Here is a 20,020-nt window from a genome sequence, read left to right on the forward strand (position 1 = left end):
TAGCATTGTTGCACATTATTTGGAATAAATCTCGTTTACATACTAAAAGTGAATGAGTTATTCTTCAGAGTTCCTGGACATTTAATTATATTTATCCTACAATTTTATAAAAGAAACTGAAAGTTAATCAAATATTTAAATTATTAGAAAATAAATTTATTTACGAACAAATTTAAAAAAAGCAAGTTTTTTATTAAAGGAAAGAATTTTAAATAATTATTTTAGCAAAATCAAAAATTTGTAATGTAATTAAATATGCAAACAGTTAAACAAGTAAATGCAAACAAAAGCTTAATCGACCAGCTGGAAAGTATAGTTTCCTATACATGACCGGTGGAGAACATTTTAAAGTTTCAACTTATTTTTCTCAATACATACAAAATAAAGAAATAAAGGAAACTAAATAAAAAACTAAGGAAATGAAATATATATTTATTAAAAATAAAATAAAAACAGCGTCAAATTCTTTTAAAAAATATAGACTATTGAAGTACATAATAGTTATGTGAATTTATAGCATTGGCTTACATTATTTTTCATGGTTGCGGTTTAAAAATGTAATTAGCTCATATATTAAAACAACAAAAAGACGCAAATTATGGCAATTTTTATGTCAAGTTTTAGTATTAAATGATAATAAAAAAAATTAAGCAAACTTACATTTTTTCTTAAAGTTAGATTTCTGGAGCAGGGAAAATGACATTTTGTAAGATTGAGTTCCTTCTTATTTCAATTTGAAAAAATGCTTCATATTTATAACATGGCCTTAGCTAAACTATAGAAGCAAGCCGTAATTTCCTTTGACTTTCGAAGATGCTACTTACACTTTACAGCTGTTAAAAAACTCACATACCACTTAATTCACTAATATTTTAAAAATGCAACATTTCAGAAGACATTTGTCTAGGTCTATAAGGAAATTTAGGAAAAACATTTTTTATAAGTTTTTATAAGGAAATTTCTTTTCAGAATTTTTATTTCTTCAACCAGAAGAAAATAGTAAGGACATATTGAACCACAATTCTGGTTGGTTTAACCAGACAGCTTTTTTAGTTTATTTAAATTTAAATAAAACTTAATTGTATCTTCAAATTCACTTTTCTACTAATTTCCAAAAAGATTATGAATTAAATAAAAAATAAACTTTTAAATTCAAATTTGTTATTACTATTTTATACTAACATCTTTGCTATATTTTAGTCATAATTTTGATTTCAAAAAGTCTTTAGAGTTTTCGAATTCCTTCAAGACATTTTCTACTCAATTAAAATTATTTTTTCATTCACTTGTAAAGTAAAATTAGATTATTACCATTTTGAATTTCAAATGCACTATAATTTGGCGCGACTGAATATATAGCTGCCTGTCGCTCCTCTACAAACATGTGCGGAACCAATCAGTACATGTCGCGCCTCTACAAGTATGTGGCCGAACTAAAAGCAATATATATATGCAGGACCACAAACTTGCCTGCCGCGCTAACTACCGGTATGTGGTGCAACTAATCTCATGCAGTATCTAGGACCTAATATCTTTGGCTTGGCTCAATTTTATAAAGTGCGAACGAAGCACCTTCTAAAACGTACGATCAGCAAAGCTGTAAAAATAATAAACAATGCATTTAGACATGTCTATTTCAAATCTTTAAAAGTATTTTAAGGAGTCAAGAGCAAGATGATTATGCGTCAAATGACGTTTTTCATTTCATACCCCGAGAAGCGGACTCTCCGTACCCGAAGTAGTTGACACAGCCGATCGATACTTCGTATCCCAAATGATCGAGACTGTACCCTGCATGAATGTATAGCGTTCACGCCGCAAGGGTTATTTTTGCTGCAGTTATAACGTACACTGATATTAATGTTTCATTCACTCTTTGTTTTTTTTCTGTGAATGGTACAGAGACCTTGGCAGACCGAATGAATGGAAAGGATACGAAAACACTACAGCGTACCCTTATAGTATCCACATATAGTATCCTTTTCGTATCATACAACAAAAACTCAAAAAACAGCAAGACGAGCATTTAATTTGTTGCATTTCGGATTCTCCGTTTACTGTACCATTAAAATCTCACGGAGTAATTGCAATAGTTTTTTCAGCTTAAGACGATTTCAAGGTACCGCATCATACCTGCCTTCTCAGCGACATTTTTCTATTGTTCAGCGCTGGGCTAGATCTCGAAGCGCTGTGGCTTTCAACCGACGCCTTCTACAATATGTTACAGGGATACATTTCAAAAGAATCGTGTACGAACTCTGTTGCGCCTGACCATGGAGATCGAGTCGAAAGCGCGTTGCCGTGTTACAATTTTTTGGATCACTGCAATGCAAATTAACGAACGTTACTAAAAGGAAAAAGTAAAGTACGTTACTTAAAGAAATTCTTATACTATATGTATACTAAATATATTTATACTAAATTAAATATGTATGGAGTCTTAATTGTCAACGAAACATGCGGGTTTCTTTTTTTATTATTTACAGAAATTGTTAACTATTTGTATTTCCCTACTCAAATAAAATGCTAAATTGAGGTCTTAATGGGACATTACTACCCCTACTCATTCTCACCAGTTGTTAGTGTTGCGGAAATATCCTTAATACTAGACAGTATTGACAAGAAATTTAGTGGAATTTTTGGTTTAAAGAATTGATTTTCACTTTGAAAAAAAGTAATTTTTGACCAAATAAAAGAATTTTCAACCAAAATAAATAAATAAATTTGTAGCAAAAAATACCAATTTTGAACAGTATAAATGAATTTTAAAATAAAAAAGATAAATATACAGCAAAAAATAAAATGGTTTCATTTTCAGTTAAAGAAATCTTTTTCTAAGCAAATAAAATAAATTTTCAACGAACTAGTTGAATTTTCTACAAAACAAATGAATTTTCTACCAAAAAAATTAAGTGCATATAAAAAAAGTATGCAAATGGTTAAAAATTTCTGTAAATAATACAAAAATAAACCCGTATGTTTCGTTGATAATTAAACTCCATACATATTTAATTCAGTATAAATATATAAAGTATAAATATATTTATTATAAGTATATTTAGTATAAATAAAGTAACGTACGTTACTTTGCATTGCAGTTACCCAAAAATTGTGACACGGCAATGCGCCTTCAACTCGATCTACATGGTAAGGCGTAACATACACGTAACAGCCACAGCGCTTCGAGATACAGACCAGCGCTGAACAACAGAAAAAGTTCGTCGAGGGGGAAAGTATGATGGGGTACCTTGACATCGTCTCAAACCGAAAAAACGATTGCAATTACTCCGTGACATTCTAATTCCAAAAACGTAGAATCTGAAATGCAAAAAGTTAAAAGCTCGTCTTGCTGTTTTTTAAAGTTTTTTTTTCTTCATGATACGGAAGGGATACTATGTGAATACTATAAGGGTACGCTGTAGAGTGTAGCGTATCCTTTCCGCTCATTCAGTACGCCAGGGGAAATAAGGAGAAACAGGAAGATAGGATGAATTTTAAATAGGAAGAATTAAGAGTAGAAATGAAAAGATAGTGAGAGTTTAGAAAGGGAAAGAGTGAAATTCCGAAGAGTAAAGAAATAGAGAGAAGGCCAGGGTGTTGAGAAAAAAAAGTCAGATAAGAAGGAATAAGAAAAGATAAGGTTAGGATCGTGGAAGAAGAGGTACCGTCGGATGAAATAAGAAAGCAAACGGAAAAATGCGGTGGAAGAAGATAATAATATAAGAGGAGAGAAAGTGAGATAACGAGAAATAAAAAAAAAATTTTAGGATCCGCTAGGCACTGAGAAAGGAATATGACGTAAATGGGTCAAATAGAGAAAGATAGAGAGGAATAATTAGAAAGAGGGAAGAACTGGGAGAGATAAGGAATACCGAGAGGGTGGTGAGATAGTAGGAGGGGGAGAGGGGGAGGGAGATACATAGGTAATAATTAAAATTTCTGAACACGAATTAAACTGATTTCAGGCATATTTTCGAGATTTCTCATTCGAACGTCTCGAGAGGCCCTGGAGAGCATTTACAGGAAGTTGGTCGAGGAACGCAATAGCCAGACACCTGGGTATCAACTCGTCATTTATAACTGGTGATCATTGTTATGTTTTGGTGCGAGTGGCTCGTTTTAGAGAGAGTCAAAGATTGATGGGGGCCATAGATTCTTTAATTCTGGACGAAGCGGTCGCAAATGAAGCCAATAATATTTCGATCGGTGATACTGCTAGTGTGGTTCGCTTCATCAAGAATTTTGGATCGCACTACATCTCCTCGTTTGTTACGGGGAATTCCTTATATCAGGTAATATTCCTAAAAACATTACATAAGTTTGAGAATGATGATAGCTTATTATCAATACGATGTAAATAATTTCAAAGTATTCTTAAGAATTTATATTTGTCTCAATATGTTTTAAAATTCGTATCAAATTTTTTGCGAACTTTCTTGAAGCAGATTTTGCAAGACACGCGTAAATCTGCATTAACCTTTCTTTGAACATGACACCTCTAAATTTTCTTCTTCATCACTGAAGTAATGGAAATAAGAAAGAAGGATAAAGAAAAAGAATAAATAACCGATGCATGAAAGTGAATACCTATATATAATGCGTATATGTATATATCACTATCACCAGCAGCTGGATTACATTGACAGTTTGCGTCATCGGCTTTGAAGCAAGCGAGGGGAAAGTTGTATAATAATTCCTCTATCCGAAATGCTCACTATCACCTCGTGAGAATAAACGACTTGAGGGATTCAACATTTTCTGCTATTCATAATATATCTTCCATCCTCAATGCAATAAAGACCTCAAAAGTAAAAACTGAGAAAAATACATGGTCCATTATCAGAAATTAAAATTGGCAACAAAATACGGCAGATTTCACAGAACAAAAGGCACTTAAAACCGGGCAAATGGGTTTTTTTTACTGAAAAATAAGGGAGTAATAGGGGAATTTGTTATTTTTAATTACATGAATGGTAAGTATCATACTTCTAAAATTTTTAGTCCAAGTAGATTGTATTTTTAACAAAATAGTTTAATTTTTTTACGAAATAATTAAATTTCAAATTAAAAATGTGATAGTAGACTTTTCAATTAAAAAGAATTACCTTTTAACTAAAAATATGACTTTTTTACCAAATGATAAATTCTTAATCCAAAAGGATAAATGTTGCACAGAATAGTTGATTTTTCGACCAAAAAACGTAGTTCTTAACAAAAACTGTAATAGTTAATACTTGAACAAATGTTTTTCAATAAAAAACTGAAAGATTAAAAATTTTTACATTTTTTAATTTTCAAGCGAAAAAAAAACGAATTTTCTATACAACACTTGAACCTTCAACCCAAAAATAGAAATTTTTAACAATAATAATACAATAAAAAAGAATTAACTATTAATAAAAAAATATGAATAGCATTCCTAAAGATAGTTGAATTCTTAACACAATCAGATTAATTTTTAAACAAACAGTTACATTTTGAACCAAAGAAGGTAAAAAATTAACCCCGTTGTTAAATTTTCAAGCTATCAATTAATAAAATTCAACCATTTTCCGAAAATTGGTAAGAAGTTTATTAGAGAAAAAATGTAATTGCAAGAAATATCATTAGAATAAATATTGTTGGTAAGTTAAAAAAATTCGTAAATAATAATGGTTTTTAATTGAAATCACATCATCAGAAATATTAATGTCATTTTTTAAATCATAGAAAAACGATTTTTTCATATTTCTGGCTTATATATAATATATATATAATGTAAGATCTCAGACCTTCAGCCCGCATACTGGACTTGATTGAAGGATAAAATTCTGTATTGTGATAATAAGATACCATTGTCTGTCTATTTCAGAGCTAAAACTGATTAACAGTTTAAAAACAATAGAACGAGTCACAAAGGCCTCAAACCTGTAATTATCTGAATCCATTTTCGCTTATCTAGGGAAGAAAAATCTCTTTGGTTTATAATAATCACTCATATTCTTTTTGGAGATTAATGGAAATTCCGGAAAAATCGATTCTTAATGTTTCAATAATCCTTTTTCACGTAGCTTTACTTGGAAAGTCATATATTACTCTAACGACTTCATAACCACGAACTGAATAAAACCCCACGCTTCTTTTAAGAAATAAAGTTACTCACTCTAGAGTTCATAAATCTGTCAATTGTTTTAGAATTTACGTTCGAAAAGGAAAACTTTAAATATAGTTTTATTCCACGAAGTTAAAAATTTAAATTTGCATCTGTTAACAATTCGTTTTTAGTTATTTATATCATCAATGTATGGGTTCGTGTCCGTGTTAATATTAGACCAGTTCAATTAACCCAAAGAAGACAATTTGCTGAAACAAAATCGATCCAGAGATGTTTTTGTACAAAATGTTCGGTTTGACGTTTTTATGAAATACTGACACCATTATACACTCTGTCCCTGTGCGTATATTGTTAGTTAACAATAAAATGAAACTTAGAATGATCTTTTAATACATTTGCTTAATAATTTGTTCATTAAGGATAGCGTGTTTTCGAAGAATGGAGGAAGGAATTTTTTTTAAACAGTACATTTTTTGCAAAAAAATTATGTGAGACATTTTATGGAAAATAGTACCAAATTATGATTGACTTTTTTAAAACTTTTTAATTTTGAAAGAATTTCTAGAATACGAGAGTTTGAAACAATAGTTTTTGAAACAACTGCGTGTGAAGTTCGATTTCTCGTGCTTGCAGAACATGCGCCAAGTGCCCGATTCTCAAATGTTATGTCAGAATGAATTCGCACACTCCTAATCGTGTGCGAATAAAATTTGCCAGTTATTCACACACATTTGTTTCGTAACATACTATTTTTTGCATCCAACATTCTATATAATTCATCAAAAATTGAAAATTTAACGAACATTTACATTTTCTTTAGCTTCTAAAATTTTGTATAATTGTTTTAAGCATTGTAATGTATTACTAGATTCGTCTTCGGTAACAAAAAACGGGCATAAATTGAAAAATTTACAAATTTAAAGACAATTTTTAATTCAATAAGGCCCATCCATAGTTAGACCAAGAGACACAACACAGAAGTTAGGATTGGGATAAGAGCACTTGATCAAAACACGAGTTTTCATGAAGGAATATCTAATTCTGTAATTATTTACACTCCGTTTAAACCAACATGTTTAAAAAAAATTAATAAATAAACAACTGAACTTGGATTTACGAGCGTTTTCTGGGATGGCTTCAGTCGACTTCAGTGGTAAATCCAGACCGTCCAAATATAAACATTCAATGGCGTATAAACCATTTCCAATTGGAATAACTAATATTACTGCACACTGTCCCTTAGTCGCTACGCTGCTGGTGTTTCGCGCTTAGTTAAACACCCTCCCTCGACCCCGAGGGTATTACCCCGAAACCACCACGAAAACAGTTCCTGGAAGCAGTAAATCCGAACTTATTTAATTCAAGTTCCAGTGTACTTAGCAAATTTGATGAAGAAAAAAATGATCCATCAATACTGTCTATATGTAATCTTTACATAGGATCGAATAGCATGATCAGTTTTTCTTTAATTCACATATTTAAACAAATTTTTTAAATAATTAAAAATCAGAGTTTTCTCCACAAGAAAGCATCCTCCTTCTCTAACGGTTATAAACATTCTCACAAAAAAAACCACCAAAAACTTGCAATTGAAGGGGCGGATGCAATAACCACCTTAGCGCTCGAACACACGGAGAATTATTGTCCGCTGAGAAAATTTTCAAAATTGTTTACATTTGAGTGTTGACCATCAATACTTGTAGACTATTTTATTGCGAATCTTTTTTTTTTACGATAAACAAATTCAATGTTTTTTTCGTTTTTTATTTAATTAAGGAAAACGAAAATTTTAAACGAAAAAATAATCAATACTTTTTTGCATTCAACTCGCCAGATCTTTGTCCGGAATTGATGTTTTTTCTTGAAAATTGTATGTAACATTCTTTAACATATTCTGCGACTGTTGGAGTGTTTATCTTATTTAAAAACATTTCAGAGCTGTGTAGTGAATTTTCAAAAATATTTTCTTCGAAATCTGAGATGCATGTATATAAACGAGAAAGTTGTGTGAGGAAGTTTCGAATTTTGACAACTTTTAGTGAGAAAAATCTTCCTTAGGGATCAATAAGTTTTTCCAAACAGTTTTAGATCTTTTGTCGCCAAGGGAAAAAATTGAGATTGATGTGAAGATTATGTACGGCATGCTAACCTCGACTTGCATCGTACGTCAATGTACGTCAGCCCGTGGTGCTATGTTCTCGCGTACCGAGTCGAGGTTAGCACGCCGTACATAATATTCACATCGTCCTCACTTTTTCCCTCTAATGACTAAAGATCTAAAACTTTTTGGAAAAACTCCTTTGATATCTAAGGAAGACTTTCCTCTTTGAAAGTTGTCAAAATTCGAAACTTCTTCACACAACTTTCTCGTTTATATACATGCATCCCAGATTTCAAAGAAAATATTTTCGTACATTCACTAAACAGCTCTGAAATGTTTTTATAATAAGATAAACACTCTAGCAGTCGTAGAATATGTTGAAGAATGTTACATAATATTTTCAAGAAAAAATATCAATTCCCGACAAAAATCTGGTGAGTTGAATGCATAAAAGTATTGATTCTTTTTTCTTTGAAAATGGTTGTTTTCCTTAAATAACTAAAAAACGAAAAAAACTTTGAATTTGTTTGTTGTATACAATAAAGATGCGCAATAAAATAGTCTACAAGTATTGATGGTCAACACTCAAATTTGAACAATTTTGAAAATTTTCTCAGCGGACAATAATTCTCCGTGACTTCGAGCGCTAAGGTGGTTATTGCACCCGCCCCTTCAATTGTTGCTAACCATTTTTGCGTAGAAATTCTAAATATCGATGTAAGGGGTCCTGTCTGCGCTAAGAGGGCTTGCGTCCGTGCTAAAATGGTTGCTTCTGAGTTAATTTTTTCAAGTAACCAACTCCCAAGAGTTAGAAGCTGTTGATAATAATTTTGTAATAAAAATTGCTATCATCGATGTATAGGTTTGTGACTGTGCTAAACGGGTTTCCAACTGTGCTAACATAATTTGTGCCTGAGTTCTTTTATTCGATTGAAAAACTGCCAAAAATTTGCAACTGTTGATAAAAAAATTTTAGTCGAAATTCGTGTCTATGCTCAAGTGGATAGCGTCCTTGCTAAGCCGGTTCCATCTCGGAGAATCCAAGAGAAAGGTACTAACTTGTGGAAACCAAATGAAAATGTGCTCAGAGTTGAGAGCATTGATATTGATTTTGAAGTTTCGAGAGATTGCCACGCCAGTTAGCACCTTTTCAATCCGTCTCCACGAGTTATCGCCTTTTCATTTGGTCTCTCCGAGATGGAACCTTGTCATTTGGACACGCTGTTTTTTTTGTGAAGCATTCCTATAGTTTTCGACTGATGATAATATTTTTTGAGTAGAAATTGATATTATCGACGAACGGATTCGTGCTAGGTTGGTTTGTGTCCCAGCTAACATGGATCATGTCCGAGCTAGAATATACATATATCTCAAAACATAAATATGCGCTGCTTATCAAAAGAATACCAACAACAAATGTGAATACAAAAATTTCTTTTTCAGGTATTTGTCTACACGCCCCAGGTGTACCTTAGAATAAAGGAGCGGTTGAAGTCCCGAGGCGTGGCAGAGCTCTCAAGCCTCGAATTGAGCAACTACTTTTCGCCCTGGTACGCTGAGCACATGGGTGCGATCCAATCGGCAAGTGGAAACCGCTCCGTGGAAGCATGGGCCACGGAGCGACTCCGAGTCCAGTATTACATCTTCACCTACGCAAGCCTCCTGAAGCTCCACGGCGACGCGGCTCTTCTCCGCCAGCTTGACTCCCTCCTCGGAAACGAGGCCCTCCTGCAGCTCCAGCTTCGAACCCTGTCGCCGCACTTTAATGATCCAAAACGCAGAGACTGGTTCCTCGAAGTGATCGACAACTACTTCAAACTCTGGGAAGTGAATATGTGAGAGTGAGAGGAGAAACCAAAGGTGCCTAGACACAAATGACAAACGAAAAATGACAAGCAGTCGCTGATCGCTTCTGAATATTTTTTCAGAACACTTGTAAGACGTTTTCGAGACGAGTTTCGAGACTGAGAAGCAGGACGCGACGTACTATAGATACGGGAGGTGTAATCGCTGTTATTGCTATAAATAAGTATTTATTATATAATCGTTAATAGAAAACATTTTATACAAACCTTTTTTAATATATCACAAGCATTAATCGTACACTCTACCCAAACTCGATTATATTATTTTTTGATCGACGCATGAAAAAGTTTTTCGGATTTTAAATTGTTTCAATATTTCAAGTAGTAGTAAAATTTATAGATGTTTAGGGTAGTATTGAAGAGAAAGCTTTTCCTGGCTGCGTAAATCTAACCCGGAAATGATTAGGGTAGGGATTTTTTAATCTCATAAATTTCCTACTTAGATTCCATTGGATAACTATTAACCTGTTTTCAAAAAAAATCTACTTTTCCAATTTCTCTTCTTATGGATCGAAATGTTAATTTTTTAAATTCTCATCTTTAATTATGTATTTTTAACATTTTTAACATTTGTTTTTTTCTTAATGCAATGAAATTTCCATGTCCTAAAATTTTCATTATTTTAATTTTCGTCAATTTTCACAAGTTAAAAAATTAACTCTTCAGATTTCAATTTTCCATTTTTAAAATTTGAACATTAAACCGTTGAAAATTGATATTTGTGTGTTGAAAATTAAATTTTCTTCCATGTTTAATAGTTAAAAAATTGAATTTTTAACAGCTCAATAATTTTCAATGTCCGACCATTTTCAATATATTTTTTTCAACAGTAAAATTTTTAATGGTTGAAAATTCAAAAGCTAAACTTTCAACGTTAGAAAATTAAATGGTCAAAAATGAAATAAAATAAAAAATTTAATTTTTGATTTTTTTTTTTGAATTTTTAATTGCTGAAAGTTAAAAAAATTGAACTTTCAATTTTCTTTATTTTTCAACAGTATAACTTTCAACGGATGAAATTTCAACTTCTGAGTTTTCAACAGTTGAAAATTTAATTGGTAAAAATTTAAGAAAATTTAAAATTAATTTCTTAACAGGTGAAATTTCAATTTCCTACCATTTTCAGCAGTTAAACTTTCTTTAATTTTCTTTGTTTTTCAATTTTTTTTAATTTGCATAAATGGGGTTGTTGCATATTTTTAAATATTTTAAAATATTTTTTTCATATTTAAATTAAAAGAACACTAAAAAATGAAAGTAATTTCGAAAGGAAAGTTTTTTCAAATAATGCTGAATATTTTTTCAAGTTTAAAACGTATATTTTTTATTTGTTTTGGGGAAATCTGATTGGTTTAGCGAAATTTTCGGAGGAATTAGGTGTTTTCACTTTAATTACTTTAATTACTTTAATTATAAGGAGGCCCCTCCCCCATGCTGCCTTGAGAAAATTTAGACGCATAGATTCGCATTTAGTTAGTTGGCATCGTTCGTAGCGCCTCTTGCGGAAAAGCGTTGAAATACAAGTTTTCCAAATGGTATTATTTCTAATTGAAAGTGTTCCAAATTGTACACTTTTAGATTGAATTTTGAAATTGGAAAATTTTATTAGAAAAGATTTGAAATTTTATCATTTCAAATATAAGAATTTCGAATTTAAATGCTTTAAGACAAAAGAAAATTTCGAAAATAGGATAAGTTCAAAATATCAAAAAGGAAATATTGTCCGAACACAATTTTTAAAATTCAATAATTTAAAATTCAAAGAAATTAAAACTGTATTATTTGCAATTAAGAGCGTTCTAAATTGAAAAATTTCAGATTAAAACTTTTTTTAATGGAGAATTTTTTTACAAAGGAGTTGAAATTGTATCATTTTTAATGAAAAGCGTTTGAAATTAATTTGTTTAAAGTTTTTTGTTCAATTCATCTGTCTTATGAGAAATTTAATCTTAAATAAAAACGTAACTTTTCGGTTGAAAATTCAACTCTTTTTTTAAGTTTGTCTGTTTGATTTAAAAATTCACCCGCTTTAGCACAAGTGATACCTTTCTTGGATAAAAATGCAACTGTTTGGTTGAAAATTAAACAATTTTGTTAAATCATAATTTTTGTTTTAAAATGCTACTGGTTAAATATAATATTTGGGTGCTGAAAAAAGAACTGAAATATTTTCTGGATTAAAATTTAACTGTTTTGGAAAATATGTTTTTATTTAATTAAAAATCCATCTGTTTTAAGAAAAATTTCTTCTTTTTGGATAAAAATGCAACCATTTCTTAGAGAATACAACTACTTAGTTAAAAATTCATCCTTGTTGGTTGAAAAATTTCGTCTTTTTCGATTAAAAATCCAATTTTTTCCTAGAAAATTATTTTTCTCTGTTAAAAAAAATGAATTTTTAATCTTTTAGAGTCAACTGGAATCTTTTTTTGAAATAAAAACTCAACTTTTTTTGTAATTAAAAATTCTTCTGCTTTAAGAGAAATTTCATCTTTTTTTATAAAAATGCTACTATATGGTAGAGAATTATCAATTTTGACAAGAAGAATAATATTTAACCAAAAAATTTAATTTTCATTAAAAAAAAAAATAAAATTTCTTCTATCATTTTGTTAAAAAATCACTTTTTTGTTAGAGATTTATATTTTAAGTTGAAAATTTATCTCTTTAGTTAAAAGTTTAATTATTTTGTTGAAAATTCAACTACTTAGGTAAAAGGTAAACTACATTGTTAAAAATTTATTTTATTGATTTAAGGCTTACGTCTGGTTGAAAATTTAACTATTTAGTGGAATATACATTTTTTTACAATTAATTTTTTAACAGAAAATGTAACTTTCCCGTTTTTTAAGATTGATATTTTTTATTTGAAAATTCACCTTTTTTTAAAAAAAATTTTTAGTTCGAAATTTCATTTTTGATGGGTAAAAATGCATCAGTTTTGTGAAAAATTAATTTTTTCTAAAGTCATATTTTTTGTTTGAAAATGCAATTTTTGTAGAGAAAATTCGTCTTTTGGCTTGAAGGTTGAACAATTTAGATAAACTTTTTTTTCTTGAGTGAAAAATCTTTATTTGTTGAAAATTCGTTTTTTGGTTTTAAAATTCTTTTTTTTTGTCGTATAAACTGCATTATTTTTCGATTAAAATATATACTATGACACTTTTTCCTTGGGAATGTGTATTCTTAGGTTGAATATTCAACTATTATGTTAAAAATTCAATTATTTTGATGAGAATGTCCTTATTTTGTTAAAGAGCCATCTTTTATAGCAGAAAATACATTTCTTCGTTTGAATTGATTTAATAAATTTGAAAAATTTTAATTTGTATATGAAATACTTTGAAAAAGTTATCGGTTTTGAATTTTTCCGCAAGAGGCGCTACGAGCGATGCAAACTAAATCCGAATCCATGCGTCGAAGTTTTCCGGGAGTGGGGTCTCCTTATAAACGTGTTTTAAAAGTATAACGAAGGGTCTAAATGTTTTTAAAATACCTATATTCAAATTTTACTAAAACCAGGATTTGTAAAGTGTGACAGTGCGAATATGCCAAGTCTTCATGTGCATGGTGAGACATTTTTTCCCATCGAGTGACTTAAGGGTATGTGACATACTCAAATTCCTATATTACCGACCTCACTTTTTCAGTTTACTGAAGTTTCTTTAAACTTGAGAACTTTTTTTGTAAATAAAATATCGGACTGAAAATTTGGAAAATGTATCAGAAGAACATAAGCTACGTTTATGTATTCATTTGAGTCGGAATTTTGTTAAAAGTTCTTTTCAAAGAAATTAAAACTGGGATAATTTTTTGAGATATTTTCTTCGTACCTTGAAATTTTTTGAACCTAAGAACCTTTTTTATGTGTAAAATCTCGGCCTCAAACTTAGAGAAATGCAAGAACCGATAGTAAATTACGTTTATATGTGTTTTTTTTACACCTCACAGATATTTTAAAAATATGAAATTGCAAGATTATTTAAAAAAATGCTTATTTCATTTCTTTGAAAATAATCGTTAGCGACATTCCTACGCAAATGAAGTGCATGAACGTATTTTATGGTCTTCTTATTGGCATTTGCTAAAGTTTCAGTCCGATATCGAAAAATAAAAGTTTAAATAACTCAGAAAAAAATTTCGGAAAATATTAATAAATATTAAAGGGCCGTTTGTGACCATGCACAGAGTTGGGAGAAGAAAAAAGTTTATTTATGAAAATAAGAATTATTGACCGACGCATTTAGGATTTACGCAGAAGTTTGACTTCTATCTATGTCGCTAATCATGCAACCTGTATTACCCACAGGCCCATAGAATTTCGAAGTTGTCTACTCGCTGCGACAGTGCTATTCTGACACATCTGAAACGTATGCCAGATCAAATTTGTTTATTTGCATTTCAAGTGCAAACATTAGTTTTTGCATTATTTGTGTATAATGTTCGTGAGAAATTTTTGTTATTTCGAAGTATGAACCTCATTTCTAGCCCATTGACAACACTGAAAATTGCTTGCAGGGTTTTACAGCACGGTCGGTATTTCTCCAAAATAGTAATTGAAAAAAAAACTTTTGTTACTATTCTAATTATTTAGGACCAGAGACACGTTCCTTTGACACTTCTATTTACCATGCCAAATTTTTAACACGATATCTCATTCCGTGTGGACGTAAGTTGAGAAAGAAAAGTACCGATATAGCTTCCAGTTTCATTTTCTTCAAAAATTTGTTTTTCCAAATTTTCCACCGGAAAAAAGCAGGGACATACACTTTATTGCCTCCTCTTTTGTTTCTCAAACTTTCAGAGCGATACCTCAATTCGTTTAGACATAAGTTGGGAAAGAAAATTTGAGGTCCAGCTTTGGTCACGTGGCCCTCTCGTTACATGGCCTTAAGGCCATGTGATGAGTGTGTCACGTGACCAGATTCCTACCTTACCGCCACTTTTTATTATTTCCCTACGCATTATCACACGAAACGCCAGATCGAGTTGAAAATTTAGGATACTAAACAAGAAGCACTAACAATGGTGGGCCTGCTCCTAAATTTTTATAATTATACAAAAAGTTTTTTGTTGTAAATATTTTTTTTTGCTTTTTTCATAATTATTAAAACTCAGGACCAGAGCCACGTTTCTTAGTAGGAAAATAAAATAAGTAGGAAAATAAAAAAAGTGTGGGTAAAGTAGGAATCTGGTCACGTGACTCACTCGTTACATTACCTTAAGGGCATGTGATAGATAAACATTTATTTTTCGGCTTGCTGGCCTTAAAAAATTAACTTGCGTACACTTCCATTTTTTTACAGAATTTTCTTACAACTACGTCTTACAAAGGACTATCCATCCACATCTCATAACTAATCCGCTCGCTCATATAGCCTAACCTTCCTCACTGGGCGTCGCCTCGCACGCATTTCGCTCTTTTGTCGCTATGCCTCGCATTACCAGTCTCTGTCTCCCCGGCTAACACCTAATACTTAACTACTATTTACAATATTTACATTTCTCTTACATTTACTTCCTCTCCTATTTACAAACTTTCCTTCTCCATTCCTCTTCCTCCTTCCTTCTCGTCTTCTCTATCTTACCCAACACCCCCTTCACCCATTCTACTGCCCTTTTGTCACTCCTTTCATGCAACAATATCTCCCCCTGCCGATAAAAAAGCACTTAAACCCCACTGGAAAACGGCACTAGGCCGCCAGTGCGTTTTTCAGTGGCTGTTTGTGCCGATTTTCAGCATCTAAAACGCACTGAGAAGTAAAGGGACGGTCATATAATATTCCTATTGTATTTGTCACATACCGCTCGGGCAAAGTTATTTACAGTACTTGGCTGCAACCAAACCGTCTCCCGTTTTAGAATTTTCTTCAAATTATTAATACTTTTGTTTAAATTATGAATTTGCTTATTATATATATATATATTTATTTATTTATAATTATAACTTGTATACTAATATATTGCTTTGAAGTTGAATTCAAAAATGTTGTCTGCTTTAGCGTATGTCATTCCATTTAAGAGATACGTTATATTCACTCCAATTTTCATCATCCAAAAGAAAAAGTTAGATATCTGACTTAATTGAAACCCGTAGATTCTGAATTTCTAACCTTCTCATAGTTAATTTCAAAATTTCACAAGTTTAAAATTTTTATTTTTAATCCCTTTCAGCTGGTCTGCTTGGTAGCCTAGTCGCATTGGTATAGGCACACTGATTTTCACTAACACTATAGTACACACTACTAACAAACCTTTTCAAAGACCTCACAGACTAGATTTACTGGGTGAAAATAGCCGTTTAAAAATTTTAATGGACACTTGAAGGGGAACCCAGGTATTGAAATCTAGCGGTACAGGTAGTGCTGAAGAAACAGCACTGAGTACGCACTGACCAGTGCGTTTTCTTTGCTTTTTCAGTGCGTTTTCATCGTCAGGGCCATGCTTATCCTCCTCCTTTCCACCTCTTCACATTCCTCCAACCAATGCTCCAATTTTACATCCCCCTTCCCGCACAATTCACAAATTCTCTTCTCTCTAGAAAGCCAGAACCTACTATAATTCTCTATGCAACTGCACCACATTCTCGCTATAAGTTCCTGACTTCCTTGCTCTCCTTTCTTACAAAAAAATTGCGCTCTCTCCCTTGGCATAATCCACACATAGTTTCCGTTATACCTTGACTCTCTTATTCTCTCCTCTCATTCTGCCTTCTCCTTCTCCATGCCATTCTTTTAAACCAACTCATATACCTTCCTTCCTCGTGCATTCTGCTAACTTCATCCACCTGCAATCCATTCGTTCTAAAATACCTTCCCTTTCCACCTCCATCTTTTCACCACTACGTCTGTTCTCCTTCTCCCACCAACACTCCCTAACCAATTTACTTCCCCCCTCTTCCAAAAACTTCTCATATTTACACGCTCGATTCCCTGTTATAATCCCTAAACTGGTTCTTCCTGTCTCCCTCCTGACAATATAGTTCGGCGTATTCCTTGCCAACCCCAGTATCCACTTTACATACCTCTCCTGTACTCTATTTACCTCCTCACTTACCTTCCAACCCCATACCTCCACTCCGTAAAATAAGACACTCATCACTAGCGAATCAAACAATTTCATTCTCCTTTCAAAATTATCTGCGAACAATCTCTTCCCCAGCCCCCACACCTGCTCATCACCAGATTTGCCTCCTGTACCGCTTTTCCTTTCCACTTCCACTCCCCTTTCCTATCTCTCCCACCTCCTTTCTTGAACACCACAACCTTCGACTTGTCCGCATTTAACTCTAACCTATTCTTGTCCAAGTAACGTCTCAACCTCTTCATCATCTCCTTTAAAGCCTCTTGGCTCTTCGCCAACAGCACTATGTCATCTGCATATGCGAGTTACCATATCCTGACTCCCCCTACCCTAACCTGCTCTTCCATTGCCTCCCACAACCTTCCCCTATCCACTGACGTGAACGCGCTCTTTAGATCTACAAAAAAACGCGTACACTTTGGCACCCTTTTTGATTAATTCTCTATCCACCACGTGTTGCCAGACGTAAATATTGTCAATAGTGATCCTTCTCTCTCTAAAGCCCGCCTGCGTCTCCGGCAATATTCCTTTCCCCTCAACATCCTGTCGCAGCCTATCTGCTAACACCATTGCGTATATTTTGTACGCAGTATTCATGAGCGTAATTCCTCTATAATTTTCCTGCCTCTCCCTATTCCCTTTCTTATACAGTGGTACGATCAACCCCTCTCTCCACCCTCTTAGGAATCCCTCCCCCCTCCAAACTTTTTTCACTACCCCCTTCAGCCTCTGCCTTACCTCTTGTGTGCCAAACAGCCACGCTTCGTTCTCTACCCCGTCAATTCCTGCTGCCTTCGATTTTTTCAACTTCCCTATCTGCTTCTCTATCTCCTCGTCATTCAGCTCCTCTTCATCTACCTCTCTGTTTCTTCTAATACCCTCATCTCTCTTTCGAGTATCTGACCCCTTTAATGAATCCTTAAAAAATTTCCTCCATTCGTCGCTCCCTATCTTGTCACTTATCCCCACCGTACGTTTCCTAAACATATTAATTATTTTCCACACGTCCCCTTCTGTTCTTTTTCACCTTTCTCTTCGTCATTTTACATTCTTTATCCCACCGCGGCTTTACCATTCCTTTTTTATTTTTGCTAAATACCTTCTTTTGCACACAACCTTTCACTTTCTCTTGTAGATCCTCCCATATCTCGTCCACCAACTTTCCCTCAAAGCTTACGTTGCCCAACTGCTCCTGATACTTCTCTATCGCCTCTCTCAACCATGACACCCTGTCCCCTAACGACCATTCCCTCCACTGCGAATTTCTGTATCTCCTCAAACCCTTGCATATTCATAATTACGTAGTCTATCGCCGATACATCCCTCTTACTCACATACGTGTATTCTCTCTCTTCGTCCCCTTTTACCATACCATTCGCCACCGCCCACCCTCTATCCTCCATCTAGTCTCTTAGAATCTCCCCCTCTTTATTTATTATTTTATCCTTCGATTTTCTTTCAAAGCTCTCCCCTTCCTGGTACAGGCCCCCTTCCCGCCCAATTCTTGCATTAAAATCTCCTCCCATTACCACAATACCCTCATCTCTCTCTTCTAGTAAATTTTCTACCCTTTCTTTAATCCTTTTCATTCCATCCTTATAGTACACAGTCACAAACTTATACATCACCTCTTCTATCTTTACAGCCCTCATGTGCACGCCCTCCCCCTTTCCCTCTACATGAACTTCTTCCTCTAATCCATCCCTAACCCCTGCTATAATTCGCCCACTAGCTCTTCCTTTCCTTTTTACTTTGACCGCCTCCTGTAGCCTCCAACTATATCCCCTTGGCAACTTTCGCTCCACTCTATCCCATTCCTTTCTCTCCACCCACGTCTCTGCCAGTCCAATCACATTAAATTCCTGAATATACCTCCAGAAATCCTCATCTTTCTTCTTTCACCCTGCTACGTTCCAGTACAACACCTTTAACATTCCTCCACCCTGCTTTACTCCCACCCCCCTACTTCCCCCGAAACAAACTCCCCTGCACTTCCTTGAACACATCCTTCTCCTCGTCCCTTACCCACATTTTTTCGTCTATTTTTATTTTCCGATACCCTACCTTCACTGCTCTCCCTTCGCTCCTCTCCTTCCTAGCCCTGTCATTTAGCATTCTCTGAACATCCCTTTCCTTCCTCGTCAAATCTTGATCGATAAAAACCTTATTATCCTTTATCTTATTTTTGTCATGCATTACCCCCAATTTTTCTTCCCAGCTCTCCAATTCCACCACCGCCACTTCATTCTCCTTTCTCCCCTCCATCCTAACTTTCCCTACCTTGCCTTTAACCCGCTCTATGCTCTGTAGCAGTGCTTCCACTACGTCCCTTTCTTCCCCGCTCTTGAGCTTCAATCCTCTTATCTCTATATTATTTCTCCTATCTGCCTTCTATTTTCTCTCCATTCTCAACTACATTGCCCTTATCCTTTCCCTATCCCCTCTCTCCTCCTTTTCATTCCTACGCTCTCCCACTTTCCCTTCTATCATGATCTCCACTTTCTTCAAAATACCTTGCTTCTCACCCTTCCCCCTGTCCACTGCTTCCATTTTTGACCTGCCCTCTACTTTCTCCAGCCTTTTTTCCGCCCTTTCCTTCCACATTTTAATATCTTCTTCCATCTCCTTCATTTTATCCTCTTTTTCATTCCCTACCGACTCAACTCCCTCTGCATCCCCTTATACTTTTCCCCTCAGCTCTTTTACTTCCTTTCCCCATCTCTCATCTGTTACCCTCAGGTCCTGCCTCATACTTTCCATCTGCTCCATAGCCCCCCTTACGTCCTTCCTTAACCCTCTGAGCTCGCCAATCAGCACCCCGATAGCCTCCTTCTCCGCCTTCCCCTCCATTTGGGGAGGGGGGGGGGGCTCTGTCTT

General features: G+C 33.8%; 1 protein-coding gene across 2 annotated transcripts in view; it reads left to right on the forward strand.

Annotated features, from left to right (window-relative positions):
* LOC117173482 (torso-like protein) overlaps positions 1-10,271 on the forward strand; it is a 189,241-nt gene extending 178,970 nt beyond the window's left edge. For both annotated transcript variants that reach the window (XM_033362084.1, XM_033362085.1), the window contains exons 3-4: positions 3,966-4,292; positions 9,639-10,271. In XM_033362084.1, coding sequence (XP_033217975.1) covers positions 3,966-4,292; positions 9,639-10,034 — 723 coding nt within the window. In that variant the 3' untranslated portion in view covers positions 10,035-10,271. The remainder of the gene's footprint in view (positions 1-3,965; positions 4,293-9,638) is intronic.
* The last annotated feature ends 9,749 nt before the right edge of the window (positions 10,272-20,020 follow it).

The sequence above is a fragment of the Belonocnema kinseyi genome, chromosome 5, assembly GCF_010883055.1.
Source record: "Belonocnema kinseyi isolate 2016_QV_RU_SX_M_011 chromosome 5, B_treatae_v1, whole genome shotgun sequence".
In the NCBI taxonomy this organism is placed as follows: domain Eukaryota; kingdom Metazoa; phylum Arthropoda; class Insecta; order Hymenoptera; family Cynipidae; genus Belonocnema; species Belonocnema kinseyi.